The 21,563-nt window shown below is 51.6% G+C and overlaps 8 protein-coding genes across 8 annotated transcripts; 4 read left to right on the top strand and 4 right to left on the bottom strand.

The window, feature by feature from the left end:
* Positions 1-1,401: 1,401 nt before the first annotated feature.
* Positions 1,402-2,637, top strand: Z518_04365 (malate dehydrogenase, NAD-dependent; the record flags this gene model as incomplete). The annotated part of the gene is made up of 5 exons (XM_013418071.1): positions 1,402-1,467; positions 1,538-1,655; positions 1,715-1,864; positions 1,914-2,008; positions 2,071-2,637. 5 exons carry the CDS (start codon positions 1,402-1,404, stop codon positions 2,635-2,637), a joined length of 996 nt encoding a protein of 331 aa, XP_013273525.1.
* A 947-nt stretch (positions 2,638-3,584) lies between these two features.
* On the top strand, positions 3,585-5,441 carry Z518_04364 (uncharacterized protein; the record flags this gene model as incomplete). The annotated part of the gene is made up of 1 exon (XM_013418070.1): positions 3,585-5,441. One exon carries the CDS (start codon positions 3,585-3,587, stop codon positions 5,439-5,441), a length of 1,857 nt encoding a protein of 618 aa, XP_013273524.1.
* A 606-nt stretch (positions 5,442-6,047) lies between these two features.
* Z518_04363 (uncharacterized protein) lies at positions 6,048-7,254 on the bottom strand (the record flags this gene model as incomplete). Its single annotated transcript, XM_013418069.1, has 3 exons — positions 6,048-6,414; positions 6,505-6,641; positions 6,703-7,254. 3 exons carry the CDS (start codon positions 7,252-7,254, stop codon positions 6,048-6,050), a joined length of 1,056 nt encoding a protein of 351 aa, XP_013273523.1.
* Positions 7,255-7,987: 733 nt separating this feature from the next.
* Z518_04362 (uncharacterized protein) lies at positions 7,988-9,514 on the top strand (the record flags this gene model as incomplete). Its single annotated transcript, XM_013418068.1, has 1 exon — positions 7,988-9,514. One exon carries the CDS (start codon positions 7,988-7,990, stop codon positions 9,512-9,514), a length of 1,527 nt encoding a protein of 508 aa, XP_013273522.1.
* Positions 9,515-10,326: 812 nt separating this feature from the next.
* On the top strand, positions 10,327-13,200 carry Z518_04361 (uncharacterized protein; the record flags this gene model as incomplete). The annotated part of the gene is made up of 1 exon (XM_013418067.1): positions 10,327-13,200. One exon carries the CDS (start codon positions 10,327-10,329, stop codon positions 13,198-13,200), a length of 2,874 nt encoding a protein of 957 aa, XP_013273521.1.
* Positions 13,201-14,236: 1,036 nt separating this feature from the next.
* Positions 14,237-15,419, bottom strand: Z518_04360 (uncharacterized protein; the record flags this gene model as incomplete). Its single annotated transcript, XM_013418066.1, has 2 exons — positions 14,237-14,787; positions 14,999-15,419. The coding sequence occupies 2 exons, from the start codon at positions 15,417-15,419 to the stop codon at positions 14,237-14,239; spliced, it is 972 nt and encodes a 323-aa protein (XP_013273520.1).
* A 563-nt stretch (positions 15,420-15,982) lies between these two features.
* Z518_04359 (uncharacterized protein) lies at positions 15,983-17,368 on the bottom strand (the record flags this gene model as incomplete). The annotated part of the gene is made up of 2 exons (XM_013418065.1): positions 15,983-16,759; positions 16,814-17,368. The coding sequence occupies 2 exons, from the start codon at positions 17,366-17,368 to the stop codon at positions 15,983-15,985; spliced, it is 1,332 nt and encodes a 443-aa protein (XP_013273519.1).
* A 594-nt stretch (positions 17,369-17,962) lies between these two features.
* Positions 17,963-21,505, bottom strand: Z518_04358 (uncharacterized protein; the record flags this gene model as incomplete). The annotated part of the gene is made up of 1 exon (XM_013418064.1): positions 17,963-21,505. The coding sequence occupies one exon, from the start codon at positions 21,503-21,505 to the stop codon at positions 17,963-17,965; it is 3,543 nt and encodes a 1,180-aa protein (XP_013273518.1).
* Between the last annotated feature and the right edge of the window lie 58 nt (positions 21,506-21,563).

Genomic DNA, 21,563 nt, shown 5'->3' with positions numbered 1-21,563 from the left:
CGGTGAAGGGTTCATGCGGAAGTCTATTTACCTGGTCGGTCTTCGGAAAGTCCCCTGCTTAGTCTGTGGAACGGATCGGAACGGGGGGGCCAGTGGGTGGCTTGAGACAAATCCCTGTTTGGGCCCAAGTAGGCTACAAACACTTGGCGGTCAAAGAACAAAGGCGGTATAGAAGAGCAATGTGCTGGCTCAAACAAGTTATTTGACTTTCTCTCATGCCCAAAAAGAACATCTGTTGGCCCACAAGGCATAGGACAACTCCGCCCTCGACACGAAGGCCGGTGGTGAATCGTGTAAATCCGTTCGCAGTCAGGGCCTCCGCCGTGCACATAATTTGGCCCAGACAAGAGACGGTGGTCTGGGCCGAGATGCTGATGAAAATATCGATTCGTGGTACTGGAAACAGCGTTTCGTCTTATGGTTGGTGATTTGATAAGATCCTCATGGAGAAGGCCGCTCTAGTGGGAAGAGTCGAGCCACGGAAGCTTGTCATAATTCGCTTTGCCACGAAGCCGTGCTGGTTTCGTGAATTCTATGTCATTGAGCAAAGTGCTCAATGGTTATGAATAAAAGATCGTTTGAAGTGCCCATGGCTGAACTGTGCTTTGGGCGAACGAAAAGCGGTGATAGAACCAATGAACAATCAATCTAGTAGCGTGGTTGTCTGGTAAACAGTCTGTCAAGAAGTCCCGTGCGCAGCAAACTTACTTCCCCGAATTCGATTGTACGGTAGAAGCGATTTAAAAGGCAGTGTGCTGAGCGAATATACACACAGATAATACCATTCCAACCATTTTCGGCTCCAGAGTGGCGGCTGTACGAATCATGTCTTTCAACACGATTGAACCATGGGAAAATATGAATGATCGACCAAGAAAATCACAAAGGGTGACGAAACGTAGCCTTTTTCGTAGGAAAAGGTAGAGTAAGGCTGAGGGTAAGTTCAAAAGCACTAGGTCATCGGAGTGCCCAACCACAATACGAACTCTTTCTCACCTTGAAGTGACATTTGTCGAGTGTTTGAATCAGATGTCATCGAGGCGGGTCCTTACTACTATGTCGCCAGAAAGCAGATAATGCTGTTTTGAAAGCTTCCCAGCCAGACACCGGGCGGGCCGCGCTGATGAAATGAAAGAGCGAAACGAGCCTGGTGGAAGGGCGAAAACTCGGAAACCTGCCCAGTCAAGTCACGCGGGGTCACGGGATCTGCGAGGAGCCGAAGCAAACCAGACTTTTGAGCTCCCTAAGCCTTATTACGGCGTAGTGCTCTTCTCTCCCCATTGAATATCCAAAAGCTTTCATTTCCTCAACATCTAGACATCATACACAGCTCCGTTCTCCCATTGACCTTCTGTTCCAATTTTCGTCTTCTTGTCTCTTCATCTTTGATTCCCTGCCACAATGTCTTTTGCACGACAGGTGTTCGGTCAAGTTCAGCGCCGAGCCTTCTCGGCGTCTGCACGACAGGTATTTTTCTCCCCCCCCCCCAAAACGGTTGTCTTGCGCGGACTTAGAGCTAATCATCGTCCCTCATTAGCCCTCCAAGGTTGCCATTCTGGGTGCCGCCGGTGGTATCGGTCAGCCGCTGTCGCTGTTGATGAAGCTCAACCCTCGCGTTTCTCAATTAGCCCTCTACGATATCCGCATGGGACCAGGTCCGTTCGTCCGCAGCGTGCGTCCCATCCGAAAGATAATAACCTAAATGGATACACAGGCGTTGCTGCTGATATCAGCCACATCAACACCAAGAGCACCGTCAAGGGTTATGATCCGACTCCATCCAGCCTCCGAGAATGTTTGGCCGGTAGTGACATTATCCTCATCCCAGCCGGTGTGCCCCGAAAACCTGGAATGACTCGTGATGGTAAGAGGAAGCTCCAATACCACCAGGACCAGGATCTGATGGCTTTGAGATCTCTTCAATACCAACGCTAGCATCGTTCGTGACCTGGCAAAGGCCGCAGCGGATGCCGCACCCGAGGCCAATCTCTTGGTCATTTCCAACCCTGTATGATTTCCTTCCCCCAAGCCAGATCATCTTCCAGATCTTTCGGTTGACATCAATGTTAGGTCAACTCGACCGTCCCCATCTGCGCTGAGGTCTACAAGAGCAAGGGAGTCTACAACCCCAAGCGTCTGTTCGGTGTCACTACCCTCGATGTCGTCCGTGCCTCCCGATTTGTCTCGGAAATCAAAGGAACCGATCCGGCAGATGAAAACATCACCGTTGTTGGCGGTCATTCTGGAGTGACCATTGTCCCCCTGATCTCTCAATCCGGTCACGGCGATATCACCGGCGAGAAACTCGATAGCCTTGTTAACCGTATCCAATTCGGTGGCGATGAAGTTGTCAAGGCCAAGGATGGTGCTGGCTCGGCCACTCTGTCCATGGCCATGGCCGGTGCCCGATTTGCTGAGAGCTTGCTGAAGGCTGCGCAAGGCGAGAAGGGTGTCGTCGAGCCCACGTTCGTCGACAGCCCATTGTACAAGGACAAAGGAATCGATTTCTTTGCCTCCAAGGTCGAGCTTGGCCCCGATGGGGTCCAGAAGATCTACGAGGTCGGCCCTATCTCCAAGCACGAGGAGGCTTTGCTGGAGGCATGCTTGGGAGGCAAGTGGCACATGATCCTACATTGAGAACGTGACTGACAAGAATCGTAGACTTGAAGAAGAATATCCAGAAGGGTGTAGACTTTGTCAAGGCCAACCCATAGATGGTAACGGGAAGTTGTGGGGGGTGAGCCTCGCGTGTACAAAAGCAAAGTTTTCGGAGCGTTTGGGACAAGATTTTGCTTTTCATGACTCGGTATTCCCCGTGGGATACTGCTTTGAGCGTCATAAACAGAGAACCATACGCTGCACTTTGGTACTTCCCTTCTCGATCTCCTCGTACCTTGTATCTTGGTCTGTGGCGTATCTTCTGCGTGTTGCTAACCTGAGGGTGTATGTAATTCACCGCTTGTCACCACCACCTACCCCAGATGCCCCGGCATCCTTCCAACCTTCTGACCAGACGTTTGCGGACGGAGTTCAGGCCCTCTTGTGGCCGGGGCTTATTATAGAGCAGAGGGGGTGAGGCGGCAGTGTACCACCGGCCCACCAACCAAGAAGCTCCATGTGTGTGTCAAACCGCAACAACAAGCTTGAGGACTTTGCTTTAGGATTTGCGAGCCCCAACTTTCTTCGCCAGTTCCTTCTCTTGATCTGCTCAGGAACGCGTTTTCGGTCCAGAATCATTAGCTGCCTGCGAAACTACCCCGCCTCCAGCCGGGACAGGGCCGCATCTCAAAAATAGGTACCTTAACACCATCTCAACTTCAGGTACCAAGCGCTCGCAGCCTGAACCAGGCACTCATCGGCACCTTTATTCATCTTTGGAACGGCCAACCTGGTCGTATATTGTCCCTGTCCTCTTTTATTTGGCTGCTGGTGATCCGTCAACCCGATCTATTCACTTTCATCCGGCCACAGTGCCTGCGGGATTCCCCTCAATTACCAAACTCGGCCTGATCAAACTCTCTCGCCATCCACGTTCTCATCTAGTTCACACTGATCTTTTGGACCACAACTCACTTCATAACAGCATGCATTATCCACCTAGCACTCACCTCGTGGATGGAGATGGCGACGTTGTCATGGCTGATGAACACCCTGACGGAGACGCGAAACCGTACCAGAACGCCCGCCGTCAAAGCTTTGCACATCGACAGGAAAATCTTCCACAGGGTTTTCCGGAGGGAAGCTCTGTTTGGACCGAAGCAGTTTACCGATTCGCGCCGCGCTGGGAGCACGACGCGATGCTCCCGGGAAACGGTAAACCGTCTTTCGCAAACTCGGCTTCGGCTGGCTCAAATGTGTTTGGAAGTATGCGACATCTGCCGCCTCCCCAACCGAGGGCGGTAGCTACTGGACAGACATTTCAACCGGTTCAACCAGAGCAAAACAATCGATCCATCTATTCTCGACCAAACCCACCGAGTCCGACCTCGATCAGCACAACGACGGGAGAGGCAACACCGTCACCATCACTTCCGCCGCTATCCTCCGTCCTTCCCAGTCTCGCATACATGGATTTAGTCGGACGTCCCCACTTTCCCTCGCAGGGACAGTCATCGCCCGGCTCCGGCATGGCTGGTCAACCACCATCAACATCATCTTCTCTCGAAGAAGGTCTTTTGCAGCCACTACCCGGCTTCGGCGAATCGGCTCGGCGTTCTGAGTCACCACCCCTGAGGAAGACACATGACTCATCTGGCGAAGCAACCGTGATCAAACTGGCTGCATTTTCAACATTTCACCGCGAGTTGTCCCCTGGAATACGTGATGCAGGCCCACCGTTTCGAGATATGCGCAACCTGGGACAATTTCCGATTCCAAATATGGGTTCTCCCAACACCAACATCATGGAAGATCAAGAACAGCCACCACCAACACCACGACCTCGACATCGCCGTCGCATGTCTCGTCCACCCATCCCCCGGGTTCGATGCAATGCGTGCATGGAAGAATTCAAAGTGGACGACTTGCTGAATCTTGCCTGCGCCTGTCGTTATTGTACACCGTGTCTGAACCTCGCATTCCGAGCCGGCTGTGCCAATATGGCCTCATTCCCTCCAAAATGCTGTGGGAAACCATTGCGAATCTCTGTCTGGGGCAGTATACTTGACGCCGATGTCCTGGATCGGTACAAAGAGATCGAGGTGGAGTTCGGCGCCAATCGCCCTCTATATTGCGCTTCACTGACCTGCTCTGCGTTTATTCCTGACCATGAACATATTCTTCTACACGACGTCGCAGCATGTCCGCGGTGTCAGAAAGTGACGTGTAAACGGTGCCGAAAATTAATGGACACACATACCCACTGGGATGCCAAGGAGCGTGTTTGCCCTGAGGACGACGCGGATTTGATGGCTCTGTTCGCACTCGGAAACGAGAAGAAATGGAAACAATGCCCGACTTGTTTGAACATGGTGGAACGCATCGAAGGGTGTAATCATATGGATTGTATCTGTGGGGTGGAGTTTTGCTATCGATGCGGAGAGCTTTTCGACGAAGACGATTCGTGCGAATGTGACCCGAATAATTGGGAGGGTGATGACGATGACGATGTTGACGACGCGAGAGAAGATGGCGGCGGAGACAATACACATGATGGTGAAGATAGTGAGGAAGATGAGTGGCCCAATTTCCGTCTCGCGGTCGATGCTCTGGGTAGACCTGCGTGTTTCCACTGGGAAACGGATTCAATAGGAAGTGAGGCTCAATTTCCGTGTCATGGATGCTTGAGATCTCGACCGTTACAAAGTTGCACGTCTTGTGCAGTTGAGCTTTGCGAAAGTTGTCTGGACAGCGTTCAAAGCAGGGGAAGATCGAGAGACGGAGTCGACGAAGACGATGGTAACGCCGACCTATGGGTTAGCCCTTCGAACGGTGATGACTAAGAGGATGATTGTGAATGACTTCAGGCGTTTGGTCAGGACAGCATTGGGAGAGCTGAGCACTGTCTGTCGAATCACCAGGCAAATCAAACACGGCCATTTTTTCAGATATCTGGATTTTCTCAAACCATTTATTCGGGTTGTGTTGTGGCTGCAACATATCCTCAATTTGCGGAGTCAGGGATGTTTCGAATCGAGACGATACCTACCTATCTAACTCATGAGAGAGGGAAAGGGAGACTCTGAGCTCATCCTTTCATATTCGGGATTTGGCTTTTCCTCCGGGCACTACGGACGCCGGTCGACGGGATGGAATAGAGACGATTTCAAAGGCATGGACAACAAGACCAGGTTATCCGCGTACGCAAGCGAGGCCATGCACGTACGGGTAATGGTGATATTGTAAAGACCCAGCAAAGCTCAGTAGGATCCCCATATATTGCACGGCGGTGCAATGTCATGCGCCGCGCACGGACATATTGCAACGCACCACAGATAGGCAGTCAGGCGTTGGACAAGATCACAATGAACCCACCCGCTTATTCCCTTTCCCCAAACTCTTCATACCCTAAGGTCTCCTCGTTTCTTCATCGTGCATGAATCCAAGAACTAAGGGTCTGCAATTTTCAAAACACTCTTACCCAGATTCTTCCCTTCAAGCATACCCAGGAACCCATCGACGGCATTATCCATACCCGCCGTAACATAGTCGATGCTCTTGAAACTGCCGTCTGCGATCCACTTGGAAACGTTCTCGTCGCGCTCCGCGCGCCAACGTATGATGTTCGGATCAGACACGATAAAGCCTTGCCAGCGCAGCCGTTTGCGGACGACGGAACTATAGTTCTTGATCCCGTACGGGTTGGTGGTGCTGGAGTTGTTGTACGTCGAGATCGAGCCGCAGGCCACGATGCGGCCGAAATCTTTCATGTTGGCAAGGGCGACGTCTAGGAGTTCGCCGCCCACGTTGTCGTAGCTTGCCAAGTTAGTCACGAGAAGGGCAAGTTGTGAGACGATAGAGATAGGGGTTATGCACTGGGGAGGCCGGGAAGGGAAGGTAACGTACTAGATATCAATTCCATTCGGGGCCAGTCGTTTGACGGCGTCGGCGATGTTCTCGGTTTTGTAGTTGAAGCCCGATGTGAAGCCGAGTTCTTTGATGATGAAATCGAGTTTCCTGTCGTCACCGACGGAGCCGATGACCTGCAAGTGTTTGAAACATGAGCTTGGTGGCTCGGAGACGAAGGGGTGGGGAGATACGTACGTGGAGACCTTCTCGTACGGCGATTTGGCCCACCATTTGTCCCACGGCACCAGCAGCGGCAGAAACCAGAATGACATCTCCGGGCTTAGGCTGACCGATTTCATGCAACGAGCCGTACGCGGTCATTCCAGTCATACCGAGCAGACCCAGGTATGCGGTCAAGGGGACACCTACCTTGGGCTCGAGGATCTGGGTCCTGGCGACGCCTGCCTCGTCGATGGCCGAGTAGGATTCTGTGTAGTGGCCGGTTACCATCACGATGGCACCTTCTTTGATCTTCTCGTTGTCGCTCTTGAGGACTTTGCCAATCACACTGACCGAGACGACGGGCTTGCCGGTCGACATGGCTGCGGAGTACGAGCGGATGCTAGGATCTCGCATTCTCCCGCGCTGGCTGGGGTCAAATGCCGCGTAGAGGTTTTGGGTCGTAAAACCATTCTTGGGCGGAGCAGCCGACTCGTCAAAGCCAATGTCTTCCACTGTCAGGTCTTTACCCGGAACCGGCCAGCCGTTGGGGATGGATTTGTAGATGAAAGCTTTGTTTTGGATCATTCTGCTCGAGTATGGTTCGATAAACAGGAAGGAAATGACAGGAGACTGTTGATGATATACTACGGTGATTTGGATGCTTCGTCATAAAGGAGACTCGTCCGGGAGAACCCTGGGATGCCCGTCATTAATGTGCTTTTTGATAGATGAAGGGAGCACAGGGAAGTCTGTTTTGTCAGCAAGGAGCCAATGGTATAGCGGGATACCCGATAGGAGAGCATATATCCTCGGTTCGTTCGTCAAGAATGCCAGCAGTAGTAATCCTAATTCCACACTGACACTGGCTAATGGTATGCCCGTTGGTTGAAGTCATCAGCGGGGCTCTCAATTTCGGACAGCGGTGGTGCCCTGACCACTGCCGTCGGCTACGAAAATGGCCTTGGTCTGACACATCATCTCCCCTGTTCCTCAGGGGGGGCAGTGCCACCGTCAGACATTTCTCAAAGCCGCTCCCGCCTCGAGGAGTAATAAGTGTGACGGCCCAGCGGTGCCTGTCACGCAGCTTGGGAAGATGAAGCGCGTCGCGAAACCCCCAGCCTTCACCGCCAACAATTTCGCACCTCGTCACCACCATGAAACTCGACTGGTAGGCTGTCTTGTTCTGAGCATGCCTTTGTGCCTTGCACTGCTTCCCGTTGCCGCTCGACCAGTCTGGTCGTAGCCTTCACCGTCTTGGAGTTTTTGCTTGATCCCTTCCAGCGTTCCATCCTCCTCCGGGGGTGTGAATGTACGCGTCATGGCCGGTCTACTCAATTCTCGCGACCTCCAACAGTGTCTGCAAAGCTATCGTGCCTTCGATGAAGCTAGACAGTCCGAATTGGAGAACTTGGCTCAAATGTGTCTCAGACTCCATACCGAACGCGTTACTCTACAAAGTGACCTGGATGATGAACGCGATATCCGGAGAACATGGAAGAGGCGCGCCGAGGACGCCGAAGCGGTCATCCAGCGCAAGTTCGTTGTCGTGCTAGTTGATGGAAATGGATACATTTTCCAGAAACCCTTCTTCCAGGCTCTTGCCACCTCGGGCGGTTCCAGAGCTGCCAATTATCTGTATGCTGAAGTCATCAACAACCTAAAAGCATCTGACGGTCCGCCGGCCATCCCCCCGGACTGTGATGTCCTGGTGAATGTTTATGCCACCAGGGCTGTCCTCGCCCCAACTCTAGCAGCGGCCGGATATCTTAGCCACCCCTCTCAGATCGATACATTCTTCGGTTCCTTCTCTCAGAGCCACAGTCTCTTCCAGTTCATCGATTGCGGCCCAGGCGAAAAGAGAGTGGATGCTAAACTACGAGGTATAGTCGATCCGGCCCCCCGCCTCCTTGTTCCCCCTCTGCTCACCATGTCATTAGATACGTTCCGCTTCTATGCTTATAATGCACAGTGTCAACGCATCTTCCTGGCTTGTAGTCACGAGGACGGTTACATTGCCGAGCTGGACAAATACCGCCACGATGAAATGGTGATGCCCAAGGTCATATTAATTCATGCCGCACAGACCGACACCACCGCTCGAGCCTATGCCGGCCTCCCATTTAAATTCACTCGATTCGATACTGTGTTCGAAACCGCACCACTGGATATGACATGCAAGGTTGAGCCAGTGTACACTCCGCCAGTGTATGATGGGACCACACGAGGATCGTCACCAATGGACTATCATGCCGGAAAGGACTTTACACCGGCTGCCATTATGTCAAATTGTTCATCCCATTCAGGTCCACCGGAAATGGTCCCATTAGTGCCAGGGACCTCGAACACAAACACTCCACCGAGACCCAACTCGCCCACACCGCCGGCAAAAGCAGCCAAGCCAAAGCCAGCTGTTGCAGGACCGCTTCCTGCAGTCAATGGTACTAGCGAAGCCAAAACCGGAATAGCGATCAATCGCCACGGACAAAGAATTGATTTGAAGATACGGGAGCCAACCGGTGCTGAATTGGACAAATTCGAGAGACGCATCAGTCATCGCAAGCTCTGTAATGAGCATCACCTTCGAGACAATTGCGAATCATACAATTGCAAGTACGATCACGACCCGATCGATGCTGTGATGAAGAATACGCTGCGATACAAGGCAAGAAGTATTCCATGTACGCAGGGATGGAAATGTCGTCGTCAGGATTGTTTCTATGGTCATCAATGCCCCTGGGGAAACAGCAAATGCGGTAATCCGAAATGTGCCTTCATCAAGACAGGACTGCATGACATAAAGGATTTGGAGATTGCCAGATTTGTGCCAGCTCAACCGGTGACTTGATGTCAAAATGGACCGACCGGAGAACCAACGTGTGCGCAATTGATGTACAACCAATGGGGCTCGGATCGGCTTTTCTTGTCCTCACCGAGTATAGGCGAGATATCTCTTGATAAGCGGAGCGGTACGATAGTATGCCATTTAAATATCAGATGGAGGATGAAGATGATCCGACGCCAGCGTTTGACCTTTTCTGTACGTAAAATCTTGTCCGCGATCGACCGAGAATCGCTTCTGGTCTTTACTGCGGAGTTCGGATGTCTCTAGCGAGTAAAATGGTAACGGGAAACAGTCCCCCCAGGCCCAGAGGTATACAGACGAGCTGAATTGATCCCTGCATGCATTCCATGTGGCCTCTATACTAGCCGATGACGACGTTTGTTCAGTGGAGTTTGGTGGCGGTGACTTTGCCCAAAGCAGCTGAAGCTTGAGTTCCTCATCAACCTTGACTTTTCTCAATCTAGCATACAGAAACAAGGCTACCAAAAAGGCTGCGATCAGGCAAAAAACTCCCCGTCACCTGTGTCGCTTGATCCAATCCGAGCTGCGCTTTACCACCGGTTTGGTTTGCGTTCAGGCCTCAGCCATCCACCACCTTTCTGCCTGCCCGTAGACATAAATCTCCGTTCGTGTTTTCTGCCTGACTTGAGTCTCAGACCTCGCATTTTATGATTTCAACTGCTGACGCTGCAAATGACTTGAAAAGCTGCCTGCGCTCGGCATTTCGTGCCTCACCACGCGTTCTCTTCCCAACCTTCCCGGCCTTCCAACATTCCATCTCGCTCCTCCTCACACCCATTCCCCTGACGGTCGAGATGGATCAAACTCCCAGTGTCACAGAAACCAAAAAGACTGAACCCTCCACTGACCGACCTCCTGTGAACAATCTCCCTCCCTCCGAACCTGTCAAGGAGCCAAAGACGTGCAAGAAACATGCCCAACTTTCCACAAAATCAAAAGTCAAGCAGAGTGGTAAGGCGAAGAAGGTAGAAAAGAGCGAGGAAGAATCCACGGACTCGGATGACTCTTCTGAAGCTTCTTCTCCTAGTGACGACTCCGGCGACTCCGACAGCGATTCCTCCATTGACCCGGCCATCAAGAAGAAATTGATGGCGAAGCTGCTAAAGGCGGAGGCAAAAGCCCGGTCGAAAAAGTCAAAGAAAGACAAGAAGGCTCAGAAGAAGGCGGCCGTCCTCCAGGAGGATTCCGACGACACGGAAGAAGACGACTCGAGAAACCAGCTGACCAAAAAGGAACTCAGATCCAAGCTCCACCAGGACTTGAACCTCACAAAGAAGGCCTTGAAGAAGTTGAATGACCCCGATGAGTCAGACACGGTCGAGATCCAGGAAGACCCCAATTCGGCCCGACTTCGCGCTCTGAAATCCTCTTTACGAGGCCTCGATTTCAATCCTCCGCCCATCGGTCAACCCAATTGGACCCTACCGAGAGGTCAACCGATCGGCCAACCTGTCTCTCTGGGTGGATGCAATCCTGCTGGAAGCGCTTCCCGTCGACAGATCGGTCTTGACGAGCGATTATTGGTCCAAGAATCCGGGGCCGTAAAGCCCAAGAAGACCAAACGGGCCTCCAAAGTGGCCTACAAGCGGGTGGACCAGTTATGGGATCAGTCAATACACAACTTCAAACTGACCGAGACCGTCAAGAGCACGGGAGAAACAGTTTGGGATCAATACATCTTCACCGTCCGCCGAAAGTTCGACTGGGAACAGAAATATCTTGCGACCGTGGTAGATATCAAATCCAAACCTCTCAAAGAATGTCTTCAACATGTCATGATCGGTGTCAAAGGTGTCAGCCTTGTGGAAGATACCCCTCACCTGGATCCTAATATGCTCTTCCTCTACCTTGAAGAGATGAGAGAATATGTCGACACGTTGGAGGACGAAGCGAGTGGGCGCAAACGCAAAGAGCGAAAGGCGCTTCTCACCAAAGCGAAGCATCTTCGCGTCATGGTCAAATATCTGGACAAAGACTATGCGGACACCAAGAAATCGTTGTATCCCATGCTGGAGAACAACACGATCACTTTTGATCTTCTGTGGGCGCTGTACAAACCCAACACCATCGCATATTGTTCGACCTATGGGGATCCGGACGAACCCCGTGCTTTCAAGATCGACTTTGCCAACAAGGAGGCACATTTCATGAGAGGCCAATGGTACACCGTTGAGGGCAGATACCTCGAGTACGATGGCAGGTCATTCGGAATGGGTACTATGCATACCGAGGTACCGACCTTTCAAGGAGCTCGCAAGATTTCGTCACTGGAGTGTTATCCTTTGCAATACCACAAGGATGCCGGGAAGCTCAAAACACAGCTGATTGAACGTGGAAAGCACTTTGTGTCCCTTCAAGGCATGAATTATCGTTATCACAAGGGCATGGCCTACACCAAACGCAAGAAGCAAGTCTTGAAAATCAACATTGACGGCCGAATCATGGTCGACCCTGCTATCCATCGTCGTATCAACCCCAATTATCCCATCAGCACCGTCAAACCGAAAGAAGATCACGAGGTGATCAATATTGATGACACCGAGGAAGATTGCGGATGTGGAATCGACGACAGTTCCGATGAGGGCCTGAATAACCAGAATGCGCCGACCGACGACACTAGTCCGGTGAAGAAGAGATTCAGAGTCGTCAAAACCTCCGATGGACAACACGCCATCGTCGAAGTTCTCTCCAAGGATGACCGGGGAGCTCCTCAGCAGAAAGAACCTCTGGCCGATACCACGCAAGAAGCCCGCGAATTCACGGAAGAAGAATTACTGATTGCCAGTCCGGTCGTATTGGGTTTTGCTTTTGGTGAGAAGCTGTGGCTCGAATTCACCGTCTCGGGAATCTCCGAGGTTGTCTACAACGACCAAGCATTCGAATCTCTTGTGCTTCCCGACAATCAAAAGTCCATCGTCAAAGCCCTGGTGTCCAGTCATGCCTTCCATGCGCATCGAAGTATCGACGATATTATCTCCGGCAAAGGTCGTGGTTTGGTTGCGGTTCTTCATGGCCCCCCCGGCACCGGCAAGACACTCACCGCCGAGGGAATTGCTGATCTTCTGAAATGTCCGCTGTACATGGTCAGCGCCGGTGATCTCGGCACCGATCCCACCAAACTCGACAAGGAACTTCAAAATATTCTCGACATTGCTCACAGTTGGGGTGCGATTCTCTTGTTGGACGAAGCCGATGTCTTTCTTGAACAGCGTTCGATCCACGACATCCATCGAAACGCGCTGGTCAGCATCTTCCTCCGCCTTCTGGAATACTTCCAGGGTATTTTGTTCCTGACGACCAACCGAGTCGAGACGTTTGACTTGGCCTTCGTTTCTCGCATTCATCTGTCGTTGCGCTTCCCCAATCTGACCACCAAAGCCAAACGCACGGTTTGGAAGCTCTTCATCGAGCGCGTCAAGAATCAAGAGAAGATGGAGGTTGCACCAATCTTGGAGTCGGATTATAATGATCTGGCGCGTCGTGATGTCAACGGCCGACAGATCAAGAATCTCGTTCGTGCAGCACAGGCATTGGCAATTCATGAAAATACACCTCTTAGCATGGTTCACATCAAACGTGTCATCGATGTTGCCGAGAGCTTTGAGATCGACCTTAAGGGCGGAACGGGATATTCGGATGCTATGAGGAGTGAGTTTGCATATATTTAAACCCTGTGACCCGCAGATAATTGCTAACTTTGAGGTCAGGTTATACTTGATCTGCTACACATGAGAGGAATTTGACAACCTGAATATAACCACGGGAAAGAACGGATCAAGGTCAAGAAGCTTGGTAATGGCAGAGGCTTTAACTTTTCGATTCGATACTGTTTCCCGTGTCTTTCGAATCCCGGGGGAAGGCTCGTTTCTCCCTTGTTCACTTTCACTTCTCCAGTGTGTAATCAGCGTTCACGTGGTAATCGATTCTCTTGATGAATCAAGAGCGTTGGAATGGAACAACCTTACGAGATGCGAGAAAACGGTTACGAAATAGACTTGCTTGATGCTCGATACGACGCATACTCTTCTGATTCTTCATGAACTCTATATTTCCGGGGCGAGGAGTTTGAAGCATTGGCGTCATCAGATTAACCTTCATAGCGAAGTAAAGCAAGCAAACAAACTATTCAGGTTGAATTCCAACCTTGGGTAATACTTTGTTCTCATCGCCTTGCGTCATGTAGCGGCGTGTCGTCCTGCACCTCATGCCACGTGCCATGTCGCGCCCCATTTCGTGATCCTCAATTACCTTTGCCTGGCATGTTTCCATGAGACAAAAGGATATGGATATTCATTCACGTGAGCTTTCTTCATTCATGTGAACTTTATCCTGACTCAGTGTATACCAACAGGCGTTAGAGATCCGTCTGATTTTCCAACACGACGTGACTAACAACAGGTGGTAGCCTGTTCCGCACAGCCTTGTCCTCATCATCCCAATCCTTCTTCCAGACCAAAATTGTAAAGCGCTCACTTCGCTTCCCAGCTGGCAAATACTCTCCTACTCCATTTCACCGTTGTCCCTTTTTCCCTCTTTCACCTTGCACCATTGCTCTTCCTCTTCTCAGCCCTGCCTTAGCCTGGTATCCCAACAAACACTACCATTGACCCCCCTCTCCCACTCTTTCCTTCGGACCACCGCTTCTTTTCCCCTTTCCTTCACGTCCTCGACCTCGATGGCCTTTATTTCTCCCTCTCTCTGTGTTTATTGCGCCAAATATCCCCCATCAACCGCCCACCCCTGGCCTGTGACCCAACTGGCACCTTCCCCCGCCAAAAAGACCGCCACCTTCGCAATATCCTCCGGTCTTCCCAGGCGTCCCCACGGATGCAAGCTCTTCAACAAATTAGTGACTCCTTCCCGTCCGCCGCGCGCATACATATCCTCCAACATTGCCGTATCCGTGAACCCGGGCTGGAGCGCGTTAATGTGGATACCGTCCCGAGCGTACTCCAGGGCTGTTGCCTTGGTGAGTTGGAGGACGGCACCCTTTGTCGCGCAGTAGGAAGATACACCTGCGAAACCGGCGGAGCCGAGAATGCTGGAAAGGTTGACGATCCAGCCTCGATGCACTTCGTTGTCCGGCCCCGTAGGACCTGGTGGCTGAGAAAGAAATTGGGCGACCGCGTATTTCGTGCCGAGGAAGACGCCGCGGACATTGACGGCAAGGGAGCGGTCGAGAGTTGAGACGTCCGTTTCGTGGATGCGGAGGGGTTGGCCTCGGTAGGAGGGGGAGTTGGCTTCGGCGGATATGCCTATACATATGTAGGACGTGAACACGAGGGGAATAAGTAGCAATGGTAAGTAAAGATTCTCACACTCCTCCTTCAAGACCAGAGGACGGAAGAGATTCGAGACAATTTCACATTGACAGTGACGGACCGGCTTCTCTGTTTTTCCCCGTTCGCTCTCCATCCGCGGAGATATACACCGACAGAAGGAGGCTTATGGAAGGTTCAGACTTACCGGCATTGTTAACCATAACATCCAATCTCCCATACGTCTGCACCGCAAACGCGACCGCTCCCTTCACGCTCTCTTCATCCGTGACATCGCAAGTGACAAAACGTGCCTTCTTCAACTCGGAGCTAGTGGGCAGCGGCCATTTCGTATTTATCAAGTCGACGGTCGGCGTCGTCAAGTCGGTGCCTTTCAGGTTGTCTGCAATAATAGGCTGAGGAGGCGGGTTCGGGCTCAAGTCTGCCGAAACGACATACGCGCCTGCTGCGGCGTAGGCTTGGGCGATGGCTCGACCGAGACCTGAGGAGCCGCCGGTGATCAGTGCAACTTTGTCCTGGAGCGAGGCAATGTTGCCGATGGGTGAGTCTGCGGTGGGATAAACAGGAGGTGCATGGGCGTGGACGTTGCCGTTTCTGTTTTGTGCCATGGTTCAACAAACTGCTTCTTCAGGTTTGAAGGAGGTAGAATTGGTGTTGATGCAAAACGGCGACTAGATAGAGAAAGCACAGGGCTATGTATTGACAAGAGCCATAGGGCCAAGGGTTAGTTTTGGATCAAGAATGACATATATGCCGACTTCGTAAATCGCGCCTCGACCACATCGACTCGGTATGTCCCACCCATGTATTGGGGAAGAGAACCTGGGACCCCTGTAAAGTTCAAATTACGGGGAACAAAACACAGGTCGAGGTTTGACCGAGGATAAGATGGAACGGCAAGAACCCAAAATTTAACAGTTTCCGGACGAATCAGTTGATCTGACACCCCCCCCCCGGGTCATGGTGCAAAACACGACTCGTAGATGAATCCCCAGATATGCATGGCATGACAGTCTCCTCATCCTTATGCAAGATAGACAAGATCACAAGATCACAACACTGTACAGTCGTCATTCCTCATAGCCACTTCCGGGCTTTCCAAAACAAACATGCGTGGGCCGGAAATACCGTCTTCATTGAACAAGTCCCGCTACCCCAAAAAATAGATTCCTCAAGTCGATACTGTAGTTGCCGTTTTGCCCTTTTCCGCAAGTCTGAGGGCCTGTTCTAATCCATCATCGCCATCGTCAGATAGTTCGTCCAAAATTCGATCAATGAGAGCGGATTTATCAAAAGAAACATCTGTCGATCCTGCTTCGGAGAATGTCACTTTCTTGGGAGACGTCACAGATGTCTGGCTGAATTGAGTACGAAGTGGTGATGGTAAAGTTGGTGCCGACCGAAGAGATGGATCTGGAGATGTCTGTGAAGGAGGATTATGTCCAGAATTGTTGGGACTGGCCATAAAGAGCAGGATCTCGACTGCATCTGCTTCCATAGCAGCATTTTGACTGGGAGTTCGTTGACTGGTCGATGGTCGCGAAGAATGCATCTGTCTCGCAGGGACCTGATGACCATTGGCAGTATGATAGGCTGCGTTAGGCGGAGGTCGACGTCGTGAAGCAGGCATAATGTCGACGGGTGGTGCGAGAGCACGACGAGATGGAACTGGAACTGGAGGACTTCCCACCATATTCACCAGTCCACGATTCTCAAGAGCAACTGTACTGTCAGATGAATCGCTTTCACTAGATTCCTGCTGATATTTTCTCGACATGACCGTCCGTGGAGAAGGGACAGTCGGATCGTTGAACCGTTGGAACCCGGAGACTGTAGAACGAGGTGATTGAGACGCCAAAGACTCGACTTCGTCCAAGGAACGTGATTGCCAACCATTCTGGACTTTGATCATTGCGTACTTGAGTTTCGTGCGCAATTGTTGTGAGAGCTAGGAGAGGTCAGTTTTCAGATAGAAATCTAGGGTGAACCAAATGCTACCAACCTCGAGAACATTTCCATTGGTCCCGTGCGAGATCAGACCAGATGTGCGCGAATGATGGACACCATTGGAATGGGAAACAACATCGGCTAACCCGTTCACGCTGATTCTCTTGACTTGGCCACTTGCTGTCCGCTTTGCACCCGAAGTGGTGTTTGGCGGCGGGCTTTGAGAAGTTGACCCAGACTGTGGTTCCTGTGAACCTTCGCTCTCAGCGGTTCCTCGATCATCCTGTGTCTTCTCCTGCGTGACCATCGAAGTCGGGGACTCTATCAGCGGCACATCCACTTGACTAGATATGGCAGATGTCGGGGGTGTCGAGTCATCTTGGTGAGGTGCGGCATTATTCGCGCTGGAAACATCGCTGGGAGATAAGTTCAGATTGGTCGGTCGAGAAGATCGCGAGGGAGAAGAATCTTGACAAGGACGAAGAGGATGAAGCGAGTCGCAGGATAGAGGTGCATCTGTCACCTGTGGCCGTGGTCGATCTGCCGCAGTTGACGCATGCGTAGAGGCATGGTGCAGATTCGTATCTAGCAGATCAGCGGTGCCGATCATGCCCGTGAGAGAAACAAACGTATGTAGAATGAGGTCGTTGAAGAAAGGAAAGGCAGAGAAGGAGGAAGAAGAACGACAGGACAGGACAGAAACCAGAGAATCGTGGGCTTGAGAAGTCGGTCGTGCGTTGGTAGTGGAGTTGCAGGGGAGCCCGGTCTCCCAGTTTGCTCGTGAAGCGCGCGGCGTGTATAAGGACTAACGAGCAGTAGGGCGAAGCAACCCTCGATGACGCGTGTTCTAATGGCCCGAGGCAGACGCGTTGTTGTGATAAGGGAGAGGGAAGACGATGCCAAAGAAGAAAATGGGGACGAGGAGGACATTCAACGCGTGTCTAGAGCAGGGGAGACTGTGAAATCAAATCCTGACGCGATTAATACCTGAGAGAAGTCCTCTGCACGCGCCATTTCTTCTTCCCGCATATCGCCCGCTGTATATCGTCGCCTCGTCTCTCTCCGCTTTCCGCCCAGCACTTTCAAATTTTCACCCACTAACGTCACCCGGTCTGCGAAAGGTCCGCATTTAGGCGAAAATGTATTCAACGGGGCACTTTTATGCAACAGGGGTATCCTTAAATATCAAACACACCACACACCGTCAGGATCGCTTCGACCGTTTCCCGCCACCTCCACCGCTACCGCCACCCTCCCCCGTCGTCTTGCGTTTGCGTCCTTCCCGTCTCCAGAACTCATCCCGTTCTCTCTTTTCTCTCTCCTCTCTTTTCTCCAGATTCTCGGCCACCTTCTTTCGATAGCCCGCTCGCCTTTCTTCCTGCTTTTTGGCACGTTTCTCAGCCTTCTCGTTCCTCAACGTCTGCAATTTCTGCATCAGATCTCGAGCTTTCTTCTCCTCACCACCCAAGACCACGGCTCGTTTCTGAAGATACGTCGGCGCCTTGCGCGCTTTCTGCTGAGTGATTTGTGACTTGAAGGGAAGATCGGCAGCAAGAGCTCGAGGGACTCTCAATGGATTGAAATGCCGGGTTGGTCGTTCAACCTTGCGGTACGCTGAATCTTTGACAAGTGGTGTGGGTATTCCCATGGCCGCTCGAACGGCACCGGTGAGACGCATGGCTTGCCATCCACTCGATCCATCATCGACACCTCGCCCTTCTCCGTCCACGACATCACCACTCCCGCTGGGTGGTGCATCTAAGAGGTTGGTCACCGGATTGTAAAAGCGATGAGGTCGAACCGGGAACCAGGCACGTAAAAACACAATATCAGACATCAGGAGCTTGTCTTCAAAAGTGGCCCGGAAATGTCCTTCAGGCTTGCTCAGGGCTCTCTTGATTTGTCCTCGTATACCTGACACCGTTCGAATACTGGCTCCTTCGAACTTGGCAATCTCAATCGACGAATTAAACATGTCGCGAATGAAGGCCGTGTTCCGGAAGATCTTGTAGGGATATCCGGTCAGTTTCAATTTCTTGACAATCTCCGTCGTCTCATCCACGTTCAATACGACACCAGTGGCGGCAATTCGAAATCCAGGGTTGGCATTGGAGAACGATTGAACACAACAGAACCCCGTATTCGGAGCAACTAGAGGCCCATAAAACGTGCCGAAGCAGTGCATATGCTCGGGGGTGTATTTCAACATTCGATTTCGCGTCCGAGAATCCGATATCGAGTACAACGGTAGTGTTTGGAACCGTCTCCAGCCCAGAGAAAAGATGAGGGGATCATTGGTTTTCAGAATCTTCTTGTGCCACCGATGTCGCTTGATGCGAACCTGCACAAATCCAAATCGATTTTCCGTTGGTGCCAAACCGCCAATGATGACGGGCAGCTTAGGATTGAATGATCGCACGAATTCACACGGGACTTTGTCCAGAACGATGCGTGCATAAGTCCCTGCTCTGAATCCTTCTGCCCGTGCTCGTGAAGTGGGGTCTAAACTGTCGAATTCTGCTCGATTGATATCGAGCTGCTTTTGGAGCATGGCCTTTTGTGCATCATACCATTCGTCTTCTCCAAATTCGTGCTCCGAAGACTTGACTTCATTCTTCGCGTTGGCCAAACCCTCACGATCTTCTTCCTCAAACCTCAATCGGAGTTCTTCTTTTCGTTTCGCATTTCTTGCCCGTTCCTCTTCCAGGGTCAATTCGGTTTGAGCAGGAGTGTCTCCGGAAGCTTCGGCTTCCAAGTCTTCGAATTCACCATCTCCTTTATCGGACTCGTCCCTGGCGCCGTCGTCGAATCCAGCGTCCCCTTCTGCCTCGAAATCCGCATTAGCTCCAGTGGCGAAAGAAGCCCTCGTAAATCGAGCCATGATAGATTGGACATGGTTATCATCTTCCCACTTCTCCGCCAACTGATCAAAATCATATCTGGGGGTCTGTCGATCCTCCTGATCTGTCTCCTGTTCCGTGTTTGCTTTTTGGAAAAAAGTGTCGTCATCTTCGTCGTCTTTAGCCGTAATATCCTGCCGGTCTTTCTCGCCCCGCCATTTCGCCAGTACCTGGGCGGGAGAAAGAGTCAGGTCGTACATGAGTTTGGAGAGATCTGCAGCACGAAAAGAAACTTTCGTGGAATGTAACTTTTGGGCATATTCCATAAGATTTTCCTTCCATCGAAGACCACCGTCATCTTCCTCTCCGTCAAAATCAGACTCATCGTCTAATAAATCTTGACTTCCCCCTTCATCGCCAGAGACGGAACCCATGTCGGAATCGCTCTCAGCAAAAGCCAGGCCGTCTTCGAGTCCGTCCTCGTCAAGGTCGTCTTCTTCAGCCACACCTGGTCGTCCCGTATGCCCAGGAAAATCACTGACTTCTTCATCTTCATCTTCCGCTTCAGAATCGCCTTCTCCACTGACAAATCCCTCATCGTCATCTTCTTCGACATTCTCATCGAAATCACCGCTCTGATTGAACGAGCGAGCACCTCTTTTGACTGTTCGACCCATATCATTGTCCGCATCATCACCCCCTATGAGATGTCGGCCGCCGTGGAATAGCCGTACTCCCGTATTCACGTCTCCTAGGAGCCTTCGTTCACCTTGTAAGCCAATCATAAGTTGCTCACCAAGTCCTCGACTGTCAGCATCTTCAGCGTCTCGATCGAATGTGTTTGTCTTCACGTCAATATAGACAGCGTCTTTGTCCACCAGAACTCCGCCAACATCAGACATGGGAGCAAACAATACTTTTTGTTTCTCGCCCAATCTTCGTTGGTTCGATCTTCCAGCAGCTTTGGCAATAGCTTGATCGAGAAAAGGCGTCGGACATGGGTCCGGTAAGGCTTCGATCTCTTTGACGGTCAAATCTCCTACGCCGGGGACATGGACTCGTGCCCCATCCGCTGGGAAGTTGGTGCCTCGAAGATAGCCATAGAGAGCGACTTGTCTATCGCATTTTTCATTTTCCTCGATCTCAGTGGGGGGGGTGACGTCTAAAAAACGGTCGGCCAGACAGTATGGATGACTATTTCTCCAAATCAACGGTCTGGGATTTTTCATGACCGAGAGAAACCGTGATAAATTATGGATCTCTCGATCAGGATACCTACCGTTGATCACGCCGGAGAGGTAGAAGAGTTTTGCGCCTTGGTACAATTCGGACCAAAACCGATGTTTTAGCCTCTTCTTCGCCATGCGGAGTGTGCTTTGCTTCTTGAATAGATCTAAGTGTGTAAGGACGCCAAAGACATTGCCCGGCATGCCGGAAGTGCTCAGGGCGTTTAAAAATTCCATTGTCTCCATCTCAAATCCATAGTTCCCGTCGATCATGAGCAAGACGATATCGGCAATTTTGGCGACATCGATCATGGCAGCGAGGGAGTCTGAGGGACATTCGAGGAAGGTGAGTCGTCTTCTTTTGGAGGTCACGACGGTTAGAGGGCCGGTGGGACGGGACAAGGTCTGCTTGGAATATCGTTTGATGAGACTTTTGATGAGGGTGGATTTTCCGACACCCGGGGGACCGACGACAGCAACGATAATGGGCGGTGCTTCTTCCGGGATTCGATCGACTTGAGGGACGTGCAGCCGTTTTTCTTTGATATCACTTGATCGCACAGCCTGTTTGGCAAGCCGGCCTGGATTGGCGACCGCGAATGCCTTCACATTTTTCTCGCCTTTTTTTGGTTTCTTCTTCTCCTTTGAGGCCCGATGAGGCCTGTTCGACTGTGACTCCATGGTTTCCACCGTACGACACCACCACCTCCTCCACCAACGGGCAAGAGAAATGAATGAG

The sequence above is a fragment of the Rhinocladiella mackenziei genome, assembly GCF_000835555.1.
Source record: "Rhinocladiella mackenziei CBS 650.93 unplaced genomic scaffold supercont1.3, whole genome shotgun sequence".
In the NCBI taxonomy this organism is placed as follows: Eukaryota; Fungi; Ascomycota; class Eurotiomycetes; order Chaetothyriales; family Herpotrichiellaceae; genus Rhinocladiella; species Rhinocladiella mackenziei.
Note: the sequence above shows the minus strand (reverse complement) of the source record. Positions and strands in the feature narration are given on the sequence as shown.